This window comes from Ascaphus truei, chromosome 6 (assembly GCF_040206685.1).
Source record: "Ascaphus truei isolate aAscTru1 chromosome 6, aAscTru1.hap1, whole genome shotgun sequence".
NCBI classification, from domain to species: Eukaryota; Metazoa; Chordata; class Amphibia; order Anura; family Ascaphidae; genus Ascaphus; species Ascaphus truei.
Window position 1 is genome coordinate 126,877,131 of NC_134488.1, and position 19,658 is coordinate 126,896,788.

At 48.2% G+C, this 19,658-nt stretch overlaps 1 protein-coding gene across 1 annotated transcript; it reads right to left on the reverse strand.

The window, feature by feature from the left end:
- Positions 1 to 2,859: 2,859 nt before the first annotated feature.
- FBL (fibrillarin) lies at positions 2,860 to 10,846 on the reverse strand. Its single transcript, XM_075606255.1, has 9 exons — positions 10,703 to 10,846; positions 9,403 to 9,636; positions 8,949 to 9,038; positions 8,647 to 8,741; positions 7,835 to 8,005; positions 7,368 to 7,500; positions 6,627 to 6,739; positions 4,935 to 5,080; positions 2,860 to 4,589 (listed from the first exon to the last, which is right to left on the reverse strand). The coding sequence occupies exons 1-9, from the start codon at positions 10,710 to 10,712 to the stop codon at positions 4,565 to 4,567; spliced, it is 1,017 nt and encodes a 338-aa protein (XP_075462370.1). The 5' UTR covers positions 10,713 to 10,846; the 3' UTR covers positions 2,860 to 4,564.
- Between the last annotated feature and the right edge of the window lie 8,812 nt (positions 10,847 to 19,658).

Below are 19,658 nucleotides of genomic sequence, written 5' to 3' on the forward strand. Positions count from 1 at the left end.
CCAGTTACACCTGTTTGCCCATATTTGTGAATGCTGTTTATGTAATATACACAGCTCTGTGCCCCGCTGCAGAATGTCAGAGCTTTACATGATCATTCTAATAACCTGCACTGAAACATAGATGCTTGCACCTCCTTGCATTCGATTTTCTGTGGAATCTGCAAACTACAGCCGACCGCTTTAGGCCTTGCCCCCGCTGCCTACTTCAGCGTCCGCTGTGGCGTCCGCCGCAGGGACGAGAGCCCTCCCCTCAACGGCGCCGGGCCCGCTGCGAGGTGGGGCCGCAGCGCTCGGGCGAGAGTTGGCTCCTGCTCTCAATAGAATTGAGAGCAGGACTCGCGTCGAGCGATTAGGCACGCCCCCCGGCGGTTCAGCCAATGAGGGCGAACCTGCCGGGTGACGTCATGGCCGCGCCCCCGTCACTCCCCCGCCATGCCCCCCCGGTCTCTCTGCCTGCAGTGAGCTGCAGACCGGGGAATCGGCTGAACGCGCCGCCAATCTCGTGGGCGCGCGTTACCGGGGCCTTAGCCTTAGATTGATATTGTGAATTTATATTTTAATTGAAGCTTGGACAATCTGTAGCAATTAACGACAACCGCATCCCTTTGCCAAGTCAGTGCAAAGGGGGGGGGGGGGGTGTTACATTTACCACTCAGCTAACCCTATTTAAAATCTATTGATGGAAACCTTTAAGTGTTTTTTTCTTTTCTTCTAGAGCAGTCATAATAATAATAATAATGAGTCAACTCCTCAACCCGCTGAGGTAGAACAAGAACGTCTTAAAACTGCCCTATATAAAGGGGGCATCTCCTATACCAGGCCCCTTATTCTTGTCCTGCCTTAGCTAAGGGGAGGACGTCGGCAGGTCGCTTGCCGGTCCATTTGAAAGATTTGGCCAGTTTTGTTTCACTCGGGTCGCTTTCATGCCGTCGTGTTTGGGGCAGGAGGGCGTTTCCCTGCGTCCCCCTTACCTGAAGAATGGCCGCTTTCTAGCCGCCATGGTAAGCCGGTTCCCTCTGGATCTCCTGGCTCCAGGCTGCATGGTGTTCCCCGGGGAGTTCGGAAGCCAATGAAGTCATGACCCTGCACACGAACGCCAATGGAATACAGTCACCACGTAACGCGGTCTCTGGCGCAAAAATTTGTTTTCAAAGCTCCACGTTACTGCCGAGGCCCAATCTCAGGGAAGGAACTGGATGCCAGGTATTTCAAGTGGCACTTTAAGGGGGATATTGTGGCCTAGTGGAGTGAGTAGCAGCTCCTTCCGCAGTTACAGGGGACCTCAAGGCTGACCAACCTCTCCAAGATGCTCAAAACCCTAGAAAAGGTGCTTCGAAGTCTGAATTTTGTGCATACCAAGAGGTTAAACTAGCAGCCACCTACCCCAAGAAATGTTGCAGATTGCACTAAAGAAAATGGTGTATGAGGACAATTCTGCACAATCGACTGGTTTCATTGATTGAATGAAGACTTCGCTTATGCATTTCTGTGCCAAAATGCAATCTCATGGGTCTTTAAAGCTGCAGTTCAAGCAATAGCCTACATGTGTTGTTTTTAATCAAATCAGTTCTGTACTGAGAAAATACTTATAGCATTACATTTAAAAATAATAATAATTTTAAACTTTTTAATGTATTCTAATGTAACAAACATTGTTGTTTCTATAGCAACCATTTACAAAGTCACATCACCTTCCTCTTCTGAAACAGGCTCTGGCACACCCCTTTTTGAGCCCTACCCTCTCTCTAGCAGTGCACCAATTGTATCTAGTGACTGCCTGGTCACATGATCATCCCCACAGAACTTTGCATCTTGGGTCCTATCAGCAATTTAGCTAATCACGTGTCAGTGTGCAGATTGTTATCGATGCACATATTGAATTAGACCTTGGTCACTGACTTCACTAGACCTAGTCTGGAAATTTCATTGTTCAAAACAACCATCGGTTTCAGAACTTGGGGAATATTCTTCACCCAGAGAGGCCCAAGCAGACGCGGGATCCATAAGGATCGAGGCTTATAGCTCAGCAATGATTAAAGATTGTAAGTAGAGCACAATCAATAAAAAGGGTTCACAATGGAAAAATGTGTCATTTATTTCACGTTAGTAGTTATTTTAATTATCTTACACGTTCACATTGTAACTGGGAACACTTAATTGATTATTTATAGATCCGCAAAGGCCTGTATCTCAAGAACAGCTGTTCCCAGGTTAGTGGCAACGTTACCGAGTTTAGATGAGGCTTGTTAGGCCACGCTTATAGTCCCGGCAACGGCACGTGAAAACAAGTGTATTAATCCGTCGCGTACACCTATAGTAGAAGCGACGGCTTGGTCGCTATCGCTGGAAGCCAATGAAAATTGATTTTTCAGTGACCGCGTGATGTCAGCAGCCACGTGAACAGTTCAGCCAATGAGAGCCAAGCCACCGGTCACCACCTCATCTTTGCACCAAGCAAAATTCGCTGCTACAACGGATGACGTCACGCCGTCAGGATTAAGAGCGCGACTTAAGTTTGTATGCACGGTGATTATTTAGCGTGTGTGTGACCTGGGAAACTAGAGACCCTTTATTAGCGCAGTTCCCATTACCCAGAAACCACCAGAGTATAGGAGCAAGCTTGTGGCATGGAGGCATAAATACGCTACTTAAATCCTGTCAGTCACATAAGTCCTCGCAAGATCCACCAACTTTAAAGTTTAGCGAATGAAATTGCAGATCAGTGAATGTAGAGTAATCATTTACATATCAACTATTGGTATGGACAGCTAATTTATTCAAAAATTACGTTTCTATAAAGGGACAAACATTTAACGATCCAGCTCCATCTCAAATTACAAAAACACTCATTCAAAAACGTTAATATTTAATGAAAACAAAATTTCTTACGAAGTCTGTTACAAATATTTAGTCTAAAAACACTGACACTGCAGATCACGTATGGATATACGGATACGGAATAATCCACTATATTTTCACAATGAATACCTCAATACTATAGAGTGCTGGTCAGAGCAAGACAAGTTTCTAGCACTACTGTAGTTACAATAATGCCAGATCTCCATACTGCCGCCTGCTTTAGCTTGTGTGATATATTTTATTTGAAGCTTGGAGAGCCTGATCATCAGGAAAATTCTTTAATACAAACAGAAGGCACATTTGGCTTGGGAAAAATAGTGCGTTTTACATGATATGGGGTTGTCATTTCCCTCAAAAATGTCTTGCGTTTGTAATTTCATTCAAACTGCAATGTCGAGCAGGAATTATACTGCTCTGCCTAAACGGCAAATATTGGAAACCCCTCATTATGATTGAAGCCAAGTGAGAAATCGAACCACAACTTAAAGATGCTGACAGGGTTACCAACTTTGCAAGTAACATTTTGATGAAGCCTATAAAAAATAAAAAAAAAAAGACAAAAATTATGCATCTCAGGTCCAAGTGTTAATTTACCATTTCTCTTGCTACGCGCATCTCCAAATAACTTCCGCGTACGAAACTGAACGGCCCTCCAACTTTATCACCCTAAACACCCCACCCAAAAGGGAAACATATGTTAACTGCAACATTTGCAAAAACAAGTGCAGTGCAAATTGTGTTGAATGGGGCAGAAAGCCAAATAAATATTTATAAATCAAACCATTAGCTTGGCCTCCATACGCTTTAACCAGAAGTATCCTCTCCTCTCCAGGTCTGCCCTCTTTAATGCAGAGGGGGGAGATTTACAAAATGCATCAAATTGGGCCACGTTGCTTTTTAAAATCATCATGCAACATAAAGATTTTGTATATACGTCTTGCAAGAAGAAATATTCCTCTACCTCAGTTTACAAGCACCTTTTAAAAGGCACAACTGGGGTTATTTACAAGTCTCACAGGACGGAGGTAAACTCGACCCCAAAGTTCTGCACTATATTTATCAAAGGGGGGAAAAAAAATAAACGCTCAACGGGATTTCATAAATACTGCGCTGTTTTTGCAGTCGGGAGACGTTCGTAAATACATCTGAAGTTCAATAATGCAAATATTAACACTCCCATCTAGTACAGAGGACAACCATATTACAGATTTGCACGCAATCTTTCCATAGGAGTAGCACTAAACAGGCAACAAAAAAAAGTTAGAGATTAAGAGGCTTTACTTATGCACTTTCCCATTTAACAAAACTGTAAAAACAGTGTAGTCTTGTTTTAATAAAAAATACATATTTTTTGCCTGCATGCCAAATCATAAAAGAAACTTTTTTTTACAAAAATATTTAAAAAAAAATAACAAATCAGTAAGCTCTTTACAAATATCCAATGCTGCTTAGATGTTTCATGCTGGGTTTACAATACAACCAGTGAGACTTAACCAGTTAGTTGCCAAAGTCTGCAGAACAATGCTCTGCAGTAACTGAGCCACCAAGGGACCAATAATGATAAATGGTTAAAGGGCAGTCACAGAAAGAACTCTGCTTGAACTTCATTCAGTCCTCGCTGGGAGGCTGTGAAGTCCCTTATTTGGTCTGTGGTGAAATGGCTGCGTTTATATAGTCCTAGAGAAACTAATAATCAATTCGATGTTCACTTCTTCTGTTTTGGCGGAGGTCTGTGGAAGAAAATAAAAATTAAATTACGGTACAATACATACAACAAGCAATCTTGAACTAAAGCCCTCCTCCCGCTTAGAAAGACGCAGCATGCACAGAACGTTTATTCGCACAGATTCTGCACATATAGCGGTTGTTTAGAACGTCATTATCGCCACAGAACTAAAAAGTGCAAATTATGGTATTGCAGAGATGGGTGTGCGCACACGCAATTACTTGCAGGGAATGGTACATTTCCTATACCCTCAAATTTTTACACCAGCAAAAGTATTCCGGGCTGATTGGGACCTGGAACTAGAAACAGAGGAGTCGTAAAATCCCCAGAAAGTGAGTGTTTTGCACACCTGTAAATCCCAACCACCACAGCATGATCCCTCTCGTATGGCTCCAAAGTCAGTTGTTCCTGTGGTTTCATGTTTTCCTGTTGCATTTTCTTTATTTCAGAAGCAAATACGGCCTCTGGAGCTGCCGTGGAGTCAATACAGTTTGCCTAAAAAAAAACAAAATTATTTGTTCAATTCAGGGCCATTTGGTAAGCTAGGTTTGTAACAGTTAATATGCAGAAACTCAGCATTGTTCCCAGAGAAGTAACTAGCCACACATTGTATACTGTACGAATGAAGATTAATAAGAAGCGCCACCCACACTCTTCCCTGACCCCAGTTACAGCTCAGTGAGTAAAGACACTGACTAGCAGAGTTTGAAGTAGGGGAATCTGGTTTAATTCCCGTGTCTGCTCTTTGTGACCTTGGGCAAGTCACTATCTGAATAAAGAAATAATAGCCGACACAAATAACACCAGATAGGGATAAACCCTCTAATAGATGTGTCAGCTGGCGCTCCTACTTCATAACAAATAAGTAATATATAAAAAGTGGGTTACACGACAATTAAAAGAGTAGCACTCAAAGGGTTAATAATTGAAAAATATATATAGTCATTTCAAGTGTTCCCAGATACGGAGTCCAATTAGAGACTGGGTATGGGTATGCTGCTTCTTTACAACCGGAACTAACCTCAGGACCGGTAGGAACTATAGAAATAAAAACAGAGAGAAAAAAGCGCACGGCCCATAGAGTAGTATAGTCAATTTATAAGACGATTAAAAACGGTTATAAACACGCACAAAATATAAGTTGATACAGGCACTTCGGTACTTAGAATGGCCGCTGGAACAGAAGTGATCCACTTGTCCGTTGGTGGGGTGCTCAGTGTCGGACAGCCCTGTCATTGCTAAGGTTGCTGGTGTTTGCGCTAAGAGTCACTGAGAATACGCGCAAAAGATAGAGCTCCCGTATGCCGAGCTTGGAAGGGGAGCAAGCGTCTGCCTAAAGTCCAACCCCCATCTGACGACATACACGCTAATGTCACGAGTCATCTGACGCAGAAGCGGATATATCAACTTATATTTTGTGAGTGTTTATAACCGTTTTTAATCATCTTATAAATTGACTACACTACTCTATGGGCCTTGCGCTTTTTTCTTTTTGTTTTTATTTGCAAGTTACTATCTCCCTGTGCCTCAGGCACCATAAACATAGATTGTAAGCTCCACAGGGCAGGGACTTGTGCCTGCAAAATGTCTCTTTAATGCGCTATGTAAAACTAGCAGCGCTATACAAGAACATGCTATTAAATCACTCATGCAACGTAACTTCTACGGTGTCTGTACAGTAAAGGAGCATTGACTCATGCTGTCACTTGGACATTTGTTTGGAAAACACTCAACTTAAGACTTCTTGCTACAAGCGCAGCTTAAAGGAAGATCCACAACCGCTTCCACATACAATGAGAATCGTCATGGAGGTCACTTTACAAACAGGGACGGCCAACTCGTCCTCAAGGGCCACCAACAGGTCCAGTTTTCAGGATAACCCTGCTTCAGCACAGGTGGCTCAGTGTCTGTCGAGACAGCCATTGATTGAGCCACTTGTGCCGAAGCAGGGACACCCAGAAAACCTGACCTGTTGGTAGTCCACGAGGACTCGAGAAGGCCACCCCTGCTTTACAATATAACGGACAGAAAAAGGACTAACCTTGATAGATATGACAAAATGTCCACCATTCTTCAGGAAATTGTGAGCATTGAGGGCAACAATTCTGGTCTGATCAGGCTGGGCTACATCTGCAAAGATGACATCTACCATCCCTGTGAGAATAAGGAAATGCACGGTCACTGTCACTGCCACTGTCACTGTCACTGCCACCAGTAATAACGCTTATAGTGTCGGACAATTTCTTCTGTGGGAAACAAAAAGCGTTACAAGCCACTTCAGCACTAAAGAGACCACCAATAAAATATCTAATATTTAGATTATATAACAGTTATCAGTTAATTATAAATTAAGACAAATACATACCGTAATAAAATGCACACAAAATTACAAAATAGCTTTTTTTAATGTGGCCTGTCAAAGCTTCATTAAACGGACCTCAGAGCAGATTAATAGATTAATTTACAAGGAACTTGCAGTCGGTCACTAATGGTAGATAGATAAGATATGGTACTCTAATGAAAGGCAAAGTAACGTTAAAAAATCCTCCACCAAAACAAATGTAAGCTCTAATCAGCAGGGCCCTCATTCCCTCTGTATCTGTGTGTGCATGTTTGTCCTCACCTGTATGTAACAGTTTGGGAATGTAATATACATAACCCTGCACCCCCATTGTACAGAGCTGCAGAATATGTTGGGTATTTCCCCCAAACAATATATTGGGCAGTCGTAAGAAAATTATACATATTGCCAAACTCAGGCCAGCAGCTACAATTTGTTTACCCATCAACATGCGGTATTTGTGTGGGTGTCTTGCATCTTCAATCACAGGGATGATATTTGTACGTTTCTTTGCCACGTTAATGAGGTCTCGTCCAGATCTGTGTGAGAACTCGACAGCGTACACCAGCCCTTCCTGTAATAGCATATAAAAGGTCAAGGGAGAAACATCTCTGATCTTAGAACAAACGTAAGGCAAATATGTACTTGAAAGAAAAAGGGGAGATGACTTGTACAGAGATTAACATTTCTGTATTCAGTCGTGACCCGTAAAAACTTACAACGAAGAAAAATACTGAATTGCCGAGCAAGAATTCGGACTTATGCAAATTAGTATTACCCCCCCCCCCCTCCCAGAGAACAGTGTTCCAAGTGCGCAATGTGGAAACCTAAAAAAAATTATACAAATCAGGACAGAAAATCTAGTAACAGTGATGCATTTAAAATAAAATGACAGGTTGTGCACTTACAGGACCAACCAAATCAGACACGTGTGACACCGTTGTTCCAGACGCAGCTCCTAGATATAATACTTTGGTACCAGGCTTGATGTGAATCTGATCCACGCCCCCCAAAATGGCTGCTGCAAGCTTCGATCTAAACGGATTCCATGCTCTGTACTCAATTTTAGTTTCTCCCTCCTGGGAACAAAAAGTAATACAAAAACAGAATTCTTAGAACAATGGGAGCCGTGAAAAAAACAAAAAAAAAACCAAACACATGCCATCATGTAGATTTGACAGTGCTTATTCTTTGCTTTACGAGGTTTATTACAGTACATTAACCATTCCCTACGGTTACTATGCAATGAAAATATGTACGTTAGTCAGCAGAGGTCCCCAACTCCAGTCCTCAGGGACCACTAACAGTGCGGGTTTTATGGATACCCCCTGCTAGAGCAATGAGAGGCTATCCTTAAATCCTGCACTGTTAGAGGTCCTGGAGGACTGGAGTTGGGGACCTCTGCATTAGTGAACCATTGTCAGAAGAAATTAGCCCCCTTTTCAGGGTTGGTGAATATACCACCAATAGATTATCACTATTTCTGGAAGTTTAAACTTCAAAAACACATGCAAGGCAGAACGTATGCAGAAGTTGAATCACAGAAGTCTGAATATAGAGGAGTCTGGTGTTCTACAAGTGTTGCACAAAACAAGCTATTATAATTATTTGGAAGTAATGTTCTTCAGGCATTGGATACTGCAGTATACATTTAAAAAACAACATTACAATCAAATTTGCAAATGCATAAACCTGCCAACAGGGGAAAAAGTGCACACACCTCAACCGAGATTCTTTTTTCTCCATAAACCGATTCTCCGGGAACTAGATTTTTTGTCACCAGGGCATCCTCTCTTCCTCTAGAGATAAAAACGCCTGCAGAGGAAAAAAAAAAAGTATTTCAGGTTCATACCAACTCAGTAGTTTGGGAGTGGAAGGAATTTTAGAACTCTTAAAAGTTGCCAATGTAGGCGTAATCACTGCGACAAACACTATATGTGTTGCCAAGTGTGCCTCTAGAGTGCATACTAAACCGCAGGGAAAAAATATATGCAACTGTGGATTAGTACTTCAAACCGTTACCTTCATGTCTGTGAGGTTCCACTGTTACTTTCTTCCCTGCTCCAAAACCTCCTCTTCCTCCTCTCCCCCCACCACGGGGACCGCCTCTTCCTAAGGATAAAGAAACAATACAAGACCAAGTTGAATCTTTTTGACCTGAAAAGCTGAACCTTTTGCTATATTTTCTAGTCCTGCAACAGGCAGAACATTGCAAAGGTGTTAATAGATGCACACACCGTCTAAATTACCTCTTTCCATATATTAAGTGCTGGGGTGGGCAACTGCAGTCCTCAAATGCCACCAACAGGCCAGGTCTTCAGGACATCCCTGCTTCAGATAGCCTGAAAACCTGACCTGTTGGTGGCCCTTGAGGACTGGAGTTGCCCACCCCATCTCAAGTGTAATGCTCGCTAGAAAACCTTCTGTATGTTTGATTTTATTTGAATGCAGCTTATTAGACGACAGAAGCGTCTACCTCTGAATCCGCCTCTGCCCCGATCACCAAAACCACCTCTGCCGCCGCGGTCACCAAAACCACCTCTGCCACCACGAAAGCCGCCTCTGCCACCACCACGGTCGCCACCTCGCCCGCGGCCTCCAAAGCTTCCCCAGGCTACACCTCTTCCCCCTCCGCGGTCTCCAGATCCACCACGGTCTCCAAATCCACCGCGGTCTCCAAATCCGCCCCGGCCACCTCTAGGACTGAATCCTGCAAAAAAATAATAATGCATAATTAAAACAATATTGTACCAAGATCGATTACAACTTTTTTTTTATCTGTCGTGTGTGTGTGCAAAAGCAGAAACTTATTCTTGGGGTATTTACATAAGAGAAAATAATTGTATGAAAGCCTGTGCCTCAGGTTAGTGTGAATAATCCCAGGCACCCCGTGTGTAACTGCGCTATGATAATAATCCCAGGCATCCCACGTGTAACTGCGCTATGATCCTGCGCTCACTGGCCATGTATTCCCTGTCCCTTCAGATTGGTATTAGATATTAATGGTGCACATACCCCTGTGCAGGGATCACATACCCCTGTGCGGGGATCACATACCCCTGTGCGGGGATCACATACCCCTGTGCGGGGATCACATGGCACTGCAGGCCCTGCCACACTGAGGGCCGCTGATTACAGGAGACTGCACCAGTCACCCACTGTTACTGCTGCGTGCAGTGAGGGCCGCGTTATACAGGAGTATGTTACTGCGACTCCCTCCCCCCCTCCTCAATATAACAGTAATAGGGTCGCGCGGTGCCGGGTTTCATGCACACACGTGTTCACACACAGGAGCTGCGTGTCCCCGCACACGTGAGACCGGGAGCCTGCACAGTAAAGCTGCACCTCCCCTTCTATACCGCAGCATTGTAACTTTCACCCCCCTCTCTCCCCAGGACTGCACACCCCCTCCCCCGCGTTAGGGCTCAGCGCACACGTGTAACCCCCCTCTCCCCGTCCCGGTGTGGCCGTGCCCCGCGCCATCATATCTGCCAGCTGGGGGGGGGGTGAGTAGCGGCATACACGTGTGCGCTGAGCCCTATAACGCGGGCACCGCGTGGCTGCAGCCCAGGGGGGTCTCCGGTAACCAAGGGGTGGCGCGAGAAGCTTCCTGGTGCGAGGCCGAGTCCTGCCGCACACGCGGGCACCTTTCGCGCCGTCTTCCATCTGCGCACGCGGGCACCTCGCGCCAGGCTCGGCCGGGATGCTCAGGGGGTGAGGGCGGTGGTACACACGTTGCGTGATGATGCAGCATGCGAGAAGCGGCGGGACCTTACCTGGTCTCATGGCGCTCGCCGAATACTCGCACCGGACACTGCTCGCGCTGCGTGGGGACTGGGACGGTCCCACGTGTCTGCTTACGGTCTAAAGAAAATTCCCAGCAGCCTCCACGAGGGGGGGAGGGTTGCGTGCGCGTGCGTCCTTCAGATTGCTAGACCATCCACGCATGCGTGGTCATAACGTCACGCGAAACAGGACGCGCTGGGCGGCCATCTTAGGTCCGGGAAATACGGTCACTGATAAATACTTCCGCACAATGGGAGACTTCATTAGTAACCCAGACACAGTGCAAGGGTTAATACTCTGACAGTGTATAATAACACGTAACACTATGTAACATTAATAACCCTGCACCCAGACACAGTGCTAATCCTCTGACAGTGTATATGTTACGGTGTCTCTGTCCCCACCTCCCCAATCGCAAATAGGGGCCATTACAGGGTGTATGGTGCATATCCAAAATAGTATTTGTGGCGCACAGTAACAAAGAACAGGTCGTGTGGCAATTAAAAAATGTATTTATTAAAGCTGCATAAAAAAAACGGAGGGTGCAACACTCCTACGCGAGGCACTTTCTCAAGTAATGGTGCATATACCTGCTGGTAACAAGAGAGCTGAGTCGTCTGCGGTAACCTTGGGACAGGAACAGGTTTCTGGAGTCCATACCCCACGTAATACTTAGCAGTGCAGTGCCTCCATCTGCCGGGATATGGAGGCGATCTCCCACGGTAGAACTGTAACTCTCCCCCCAATTAGATCACACACCAGGCAGGAGGTATATTGCAAAACGGGAACGTTTTATTACTTCTCTTAGTGCAGTAATACAGGTATTCAGCAGTCACCTGCCGGATCACAGTCTCTGCTCTCAGGTATCACCGGAGATAGTCCCTGGACAGTCACTACGGGCCCAGGGCACCCGCAGCCGTCCTAGCTCTTCCCCACCTCCATAGCAGAGGCAGAGGTATAGTCACTCTACTCCTGTGACGGTTCAGGGGATTCCTTCCTCTCCATGTGTCCCCGTCACCGCGCTTTCCCCTTGCTCTGATCTTTCCCCCTTGCCTCCTAGTTCTGCTCTCCCTTCCTCCTCCCGCACCCGTCCCGCTGCGGCATGCCCTGACGCACTCCCAGCTGCCGCGCGCGTTCCCCGCAGGGCGCGCGCATGTTCCCAAACACCCGATCCCCTCCGCGGCACTCTGCTCGCGGCGTCTCTCTGTCTCCCCTCTGGTCTCAGTACCTTCTGCAGTTACTCCTCCGGTTCTCTCTCCTCCCTCGGCGTGCCCCCTGCGGCGTGGCGCTCCACGCGCTTTCTGACGCAGCCAGTGCGCGCGCACCCCAACCTTACAGAGGGCGCGCGCACACGCTCCTCTTGTAAACTTCCCCAGTCCTCTGGCTCCGCCCCCCATGCTGTACAAGCCATCTCCCTCTCTGATTTACCTGTCTCCCCCCTCTCTCCTTCTCACCTATCCCTGCTGCCTCTCACTCTACCCTCTACTCCTCCTCTCTCTCCCATTGGTGTTCCCTCCTTTATAACCCCTGTCTGTCCTCTCACTCATTGCTCTGCATAGCTTCTTGTGACCTCTGTGTGTGCAGTCCTATGCTTGGCTCTCCTGTCTCTTTCAGCGTTTGTTCCTGTGCCTGCTTACCTTTGGATCTCCCTGGCTTGAACTCTGCTTTGTACTGGATTACCCTGCTCTCTCCTGCCCTTGAACCCTGCATCCGGATACGACTTCGCTGCCTTCCGTTACCCCTGGACTCTGGCTTACGGACATCACTATCCTGCTCTCTATTGCCCCTGGACTCTGGCACACAGACATCACTATCCGAATTCTGAAACCCAAGGCGTTGCAAGTATACCTTAACCTTCTTTCTACAGGCCCGGCAACGCACTACCACACTCCGGGCATGCCCTCACTGCTGTGGGTGCGTGTTATAACCCTACCCACCTTAGTACTGGGGACTGGCCAGGTCTGCGGGCATACAGGCGTTACAACTCCTCCCCGGGGGAAGAACACATGGGAAGGCCCCAATCTCAGGCTCCCAGTCGTGACATGCCTTCCTCATGGGGAAGGACAACACTCACTTTAGGGCGGTCCTGTCCTTAAGTACAGCCAGAGGGCGGGCATCCCGTTGGTCCAGCCACAACAGGATATGCCACCCCCTGCTGTCACTCAAGCGCAGCACGAAAGGATGAAGGGGGAAAACCCCATGATAACTACTGGCAAACCTGTGAACACCAGGGTTTACTGCCAGCCCATTGGGTAGATTACCCGCTACATATAATAACATGTAACACTACGTAACATTAATAACCCTGCGCCCATACAGTGCAAGGGTTAATACTCGGAGAGGGTATAATAATATGTAACACTATTAAACATTAATTTGGGAAGGTTCTGGCACCAGATTCTGAATTTCTTATGAACAATCGTAATATTTTTTATTCGCGCAATCACATCGATCTTTGTGACTTTCAATGCGAACGAATTCTGGATGTGTCGATCATAACTAACATTGTCATCGTGTTGGCAAACAAATGTATATTATGTATATTTTATTTATAAAATAGCTAAAATTCACACAAAACTTCTCTCTTTGCTTTACAATGCCGTGCTCATTAATGACACCTTCCAACACATATAAGTAAATGTAGGTGTAGCGCACTTTCCCCCACCCCCTGGGACATATGGCGGGTTCCGTGTATGTGGTGCATTACCTGCGGCTCACAGGAGGGAGGAGCCTCTGCTGCTGGAAGCCTGGGGTGTGTCTGATCCGTCTGATGACAGCGCCTCCACCTGCACAGGATCCTACTATGTGGGATAACCCCGTGACAGGACCCAATACAGTAACACAAACACTGATAAGAATAACAGTTTACCATGAGCATCATATAATGAACAACACCACCACGTCCCCACCAACTAGGGCTCGCAGGGCCGTAACCCCACAGTGTCCTCCAACCAATGTCCACACCTGATGGATATGTTCCACAGTACTGAGGTGCTCCTGGGCGCCTAACCTCCCCGGTGTCACCAGGAATTAGCCCACCCAAATGTGTGTGACAGCGCTGCCCACAAGAACTGATGGTATTATAGTTGGTGCACTTGTAGTACCTGCCCAGGTGCTCCTACACCCGGGTATAGCCAGAAGATAGAAGAAAGGGATCCGCTGATCCAGCGACAACGTCAGCGAAGCCTCGGCCTCTATATGGGGTCGTATCCCTCATGGATGGTTCCACCATGAAGAAAGTCTCTCTCTGTGTTGTGATCTGGTCCCAGATCACCTGACGTCAAGATGCAGCCGTGTCCTGGCTGTGTCCCTCACACATGTACTACAGGGGCAGTGTCCCTAATTACTGGGCTTGTCCCTGCAGCAGCCACAAGCTAAGAGGGGGAGTCAGGGCGTAGCTAGGGACTAAGGGAGTCTCTGGCTTAGAGCAGGGGTCACAGACACCCTGCACACAAGCACAACCCTCTTGTCCCAGCTCCGACTGGCGTGCTCCTCAGTGAGCGAAATGTATATTCTTCTGTCAGGAGAAAGGCTGCAGCCCTATTGGCTGTTTGACTACATGTGACCTATCCTGCCCCAGTGCATGATGGGACTTGTAGTCCCCGCGGAGCCCTCGGCTGCAATGGCCGCTTCTCCCACAGCCCTACTGCGCACGCGTCAGACTCCTCAAATGGTTGCCGCGCTGGTCTGCTCAATGCGCATGCGCAACCACCTCAACATGGCGGCGCCCTGTAACGGGAGCCGCCAGGAACCTCTGGCGACTCAGTCGCCTCCCTGACGCTACCGCCACGCTCCTACACTCCTTACCGCAACTCCCGGCATTCCGGGCATCTGTCGGCACCCACAGCTGCCGCGGAGGTAAGGGAGGGCCAACTGGACCAAGGGGAGCCCAGAGGGGGAACCTGGGCTATATATGTATGAATAGTTTTATTTATATATGTAGCCAAGCTCCCTTGGACAACTGACTCCCTGGCCCCTCCAATACTGTAAATCCCAGTAAAGAGTGGGCAGTGTTAGGGAGTAGATTATGCAGGGCCTGTTATATTGTTCTGTGTGTATTATTAATATAACAGGGTATGTCTTTTCTGCCTCTCTTTCCCCACCTTGTTATGTATGTCCTACTAGCTGCAGGCTGTAAGGGGTTAATCTGTGGACTTGTTGACCCCCCTCATGCTTCTCCTATGAGTGACAAAAGTAAGGTGGTGACTCATGCCCTGTGTAAGCCTATCTGGTATAGGTATAGACCATGAGTCTGCCCCTTCTTGTTCCTCCTAGGAGGGGGTGACAGATTTAGTTTAGTCCTGTTCCTGCTCTGAATGAGAGAGGAAGCAGAGAGCTATGAGTCTCTCACATGGCAGAATGAGCGTGCTCACCCTCGGCCTTTGGCTGAGGGAACATCAAATTCAGCCACAGAGGCCCTGTAAGACCAGGGGCCACCACCATCCAGAGGTCTGGGACTTCTGAGACTGCATCGCTGTAAGGAGATCTCAATGGATGCCTACCATACAATAAAGACCCTTGTTATCACTCCTGTCTAAGTATCAGTCCTTGGGCAGGAGGGAGAAGTATGCAGTAGTGGGGGCTGACTTCTGGACACCCTGGAACCCACTACGGCTGGAGGCGCTAACACCAATGAGAAGAACTACCGAAAGAACCTAAGCCTGTCCTGATCTCCATACCAACACAGATCCAACTCAGCTCTCCTGGTCCTAACAGGTATCGCACCATACACAGGTAGCTGAGGCTGTGTATCTCCCACTGGGGGGGAAACAGTGCTACATTAATAATGTTCAGGAATAGCGTGTTATTGTAAGGGGAGTGTAACAGGGACTTATCTCTGTTAAAGCAACTTGCCTCTAATCCAGCAGTGTGCTGGTTAATTGCTGGTGTGCAATAAACCAACTCCACCTGCCTAATCACAGCTCTGTCAGAAAAGCCTGCTCTGAGACACAGGAAGAGGATTCCTTAGTCTCACAATTGGGGGCTGAACCAAGGAAGGACAGACAGATTTTTCCTTAGTCCACACTGGACTGACTAGAGGAACAGATGTCTTGAGCTGCAAAGAGACTGCAGGCTGACAGCAAGACAAAGGGGGACAAGATTTCTACACCTGGATCCGGATATCTCTATAGCACACAAGGCTGCGGACCCAGGAGAGCAGAGAATCCTTCCCCTACAGCTACAGTGTTCCCTCCTTACCTGTCGCATCTCAGTTCCCACTCTTCTTACAAAGCATGCACGCACCCACGGTTCCTTTACTCGTACCACGGAGCCCGGCCCACCCCCGGTCGCGTCACGCATTCTCTCACGCGCAGCACGTACACGTGACGGTGTGCGCCGCCCTCTAGCTGCGTGTCAAGATTCTCTGTGTCTTTAAGTGTTCTGAAGCAAGCGACGCCATCTTGCTTCCTGGCAAATCCTGCCCTCTTCCTCCTGACAGGAAGTAAACGTCTCTCTGACTTTCTCATTGCTAACAGCTGCCGCTGCCTTTTAAAAACAGTCAGTGGCTACCTGCCCAGGGTCCTGCAAAGTACTACCCCAATACTCTATGCTGTTCATTCCTGAACTTCCTCTGGGACCTGTACTCATCTCCTTTGGATTCCGGAAGCCTGGGACAGTCACTCATTCTACTATTGAGGTTAGTTTACCGTGCGGGTAGTGTAGGACCTGCTGATTAGGGTTTACCTTGATGTGGTAGCAGGCTTACAATACTTTGGCCAAAGCATTCAACTAAAGAACCCTTACTTTGAATTTAGTATTGCTGCACTCTTCTGTTACTGGCACTATGCCTTTAAGGAGGCTGGACGTCCTCCAGGAAGCAATTCTATTGTACCTTGTGCTCTGGACTTTACCTTCCCCTGCTCCCCACTAGTGGCAAACCCACACCCCGCGTTGGTGCCTGAGAACGCGCGCATCCTGCTCTGCTGCCAGAGCATGCGCGCACATGCAGCTGGGCTAGTCGTGTCTCTGAGCTTGGCTCCACACCTCCGAACGCGTCGCGCATTCTCCTGCGCGTGGCGCGCTCACGTGACTGTGCACCGATCCCCAGCTGCGCGGCAACTTCTCCTATATCGGTTCTCCTGCGGCTTCCCCACCTCGCTATCGGGTCTCTTCCCTTCTCTCGGCTTGTGCGTGGGAGCACAACCGTGACATACAGAAACAGATAAGACTTTCTTATGGGACTGTTGTGTATCTGTATATATATATTTTGGGCTGGTAATTAGCAAAGCTAACCATCCAGTTAGAGAGGGCTGGACTACATGTGTAGATATTCTCCAAAGTGAAGTAGGCTTTCTTTTGCTTAATTTTAATATCTTTGCTGTGTTAAAGGGACAGGCGCAATAAAGCCTAATTTAAGTTTCACTTTAATCGGTCTCCATTTCGTACCTCTGAACACGTCTCTTACATATGGTGTCAGACGTTGGGGTGATAGGTGGCCCTTGAAGTTAAAAGGGGCCCCGGAGACTGCCTGTGAAAATGTTTGTGCTTTTGCCTGCATATAGTTCCTGCAAACAGCCTGAGCAACAAACCAAAGAATCACATGTAGCAGTGACCAGAATTAAAGGGCTACACATCCAGGCAGGAAAACCACACTGCACTGAAAAATGCCACAATGCCACAGTTGGACTGGGAGGACTGTGACAGACGGTGACCCACACAAGGGATTGATACTGTGACCAGATTCTACCCCACCACTGGTGAAAGAAAAGAAAAAACAAAAAAACTGGGAATTTAAAATGGCCGCCCAGCTGAAGTCAAATACAGACTGTGCAAGAATGGGGAAGAAAATGTGTTTCTGGTATAAAGAGCCCGGTCACACAGAGCAGTGTCCCTTCAGGCCTTAATCAGACAGTGAGGATGGCCCCTAGGTGGCCCCAGAAAAAGGGCAGCAGCCAGCGGACTATTTTTTTAAACGTGCCAAGGAACTGCAGCAGCAAGCAATGCGCTGTGGACCCAAAGAAGGTACAGAAGTTTTTTCTTAGCAAGTGCACATCCAGTATCTCTGATGAGAGAGAATGTGTGCCCAGGACTGCTGATGTTGTAAAATATACCAAAGTAAAGAAGAAGAAAAAGTCTACAGAGACACCTGTAAGAGCTACGAACTCTACAAGCAAAGTCTGCGCACCTGTAGGACTAACACAATTTGGGGCTCTAGCGCAGCGGTGCGCAAACTGGGAGGCGCGCCAACCTGGGGGGGGCGCAATATTGTTTAAGGGGGGCGCAGGCAGCAGGCAGCGATTTTTGCCAGGAGAAAAGCTGTCAGTAGCTGCAATTTCTCTTACGGCCATTAGGTGGCGCTGTGCTACACAGCTCCTGCAGTTCTTCCTTATTCTTATTGCATGCAGCGTGATGAGTGTGTGTCAAAGTGTGACATGGGGAGGGGGGTTGAGTGTGTGAGTGGGACATGGGGAGGAGCGGTGAGAGTGTGAGTGTGACAAGGGGAGGGGGAGTGAGCGTGTGACAGTGTGACATGGGGAGGGGGGTGAGAGTGTGGGGGGATGAGTGACATGGGGAGGGGGTGAGTGTGAGGAGGGGGTGAGTGTGGGGAGGGGGTGAGTGTGGGGAGGGGGTGAGTGTGGGGAGGGGGTGAGTGTGGGGAGGGGGTGAGTGTGACATGGGGAGGGGGTGAGAGTGTGACATGGGGAGGGGGTGAGAGTGAGAGTGTGACATGGAGAGGGGGTGAGAGTGTGGGGAGGTGAGAGTGTGACATGGGGATGGGGTGAGAGTGTGAGATGGGGAGAGGGGGGTGAGTATGGGGGGGTGAGTGTGACATGGGGAGGGTGGCGAGTGTGGGAGTGACATGGGGAGGGTAGGTTAGAGTGTGACAGTGTGACATGGGGAGGAGGGGTGACAGTGTGACATGGGGAGGGGGGGGGTGAAAGAGACATGGGGATGAGAGAGACACTGGCGGGAGGGAGAGAGAGACACTGGCGGGAGGGAGAGAAAGACACTGGCGGGAGGGAGAGAGAGACACTGGCGGGAGGGAGAGAGAGGCTGGCAGGAGGGAGAGACACAATGGCTGGAGGGAGAATGTGAGAGAGACACTGGGGGAGGGAGAGACAATGGCTGGAGGGAGAGTGTGAAAGAGACACTCGGTGGAGGGAGAGTCTGAGAGAGACACTGAGGAGAGACACATTGGGGGCAGGGAAAGAGAGAGTGGGGGGAGGGAAAGAGAGAGAGGGGGGAGGGAGGGAGACACACTAAGGGGAGTGATAGACACTGGAGGGGGAGTGAGAAATACTGGGGGAGAGGAGTGTGAGACTGTGGAAGAGGGGAGAGAGGTCCTGATGTGGCGGGAAGAGAGAGATTAATAATACAGCATAAAAGGGGACGCTACTAGACAAATATCATAATATTTATTTTTAAGTGATGTCATTTGTTCTAAATACTTTTTTTGTAGACGCGTGGCGGGGGCGTTACAAAGCTGGTTTGCCCTCATTGGCTGAACCAGCTCACGTGCACTGACGTCATGTGATTTTGATTACTTCAGGCAGGGGGGGCCTGAGAAATTTTATGGATGAAAAGGGGGGCTTGGCATAAAAAGTTTGCTCCACCCCTGCTCTAGCGAATACCGTGACAACAGCTGCAATAGCGCCTCCTGAGGTCAGGAAGAAAAATACACCTGATAGCCCCAAAATGGAGCCTCCTTTCCCCGCTGTCGCTCCGTTCCCAGCGTTTGTAAGGGTGCGCGCGTGCACACAGGGCTTCTTCTGCCCTCACACGGAATTAGGTCCCTCCTCCTGCTTGGGCTGCGCGCCCCCCTCGCACACAGCACACACGCACGAGATGCGGGCACCGCCCACAAGCAGCACAGCAGGGGTAATTACCCACCTCATCTGCTACCTTCTGTTTTGCCCTATCACTGCCCTCGCTGGGGCCACTCCTCCAGTTTCCATTGGCCCCTGGTCCTTTATATGCCCTGATCAGCCATTCCTTCTTTGGCTG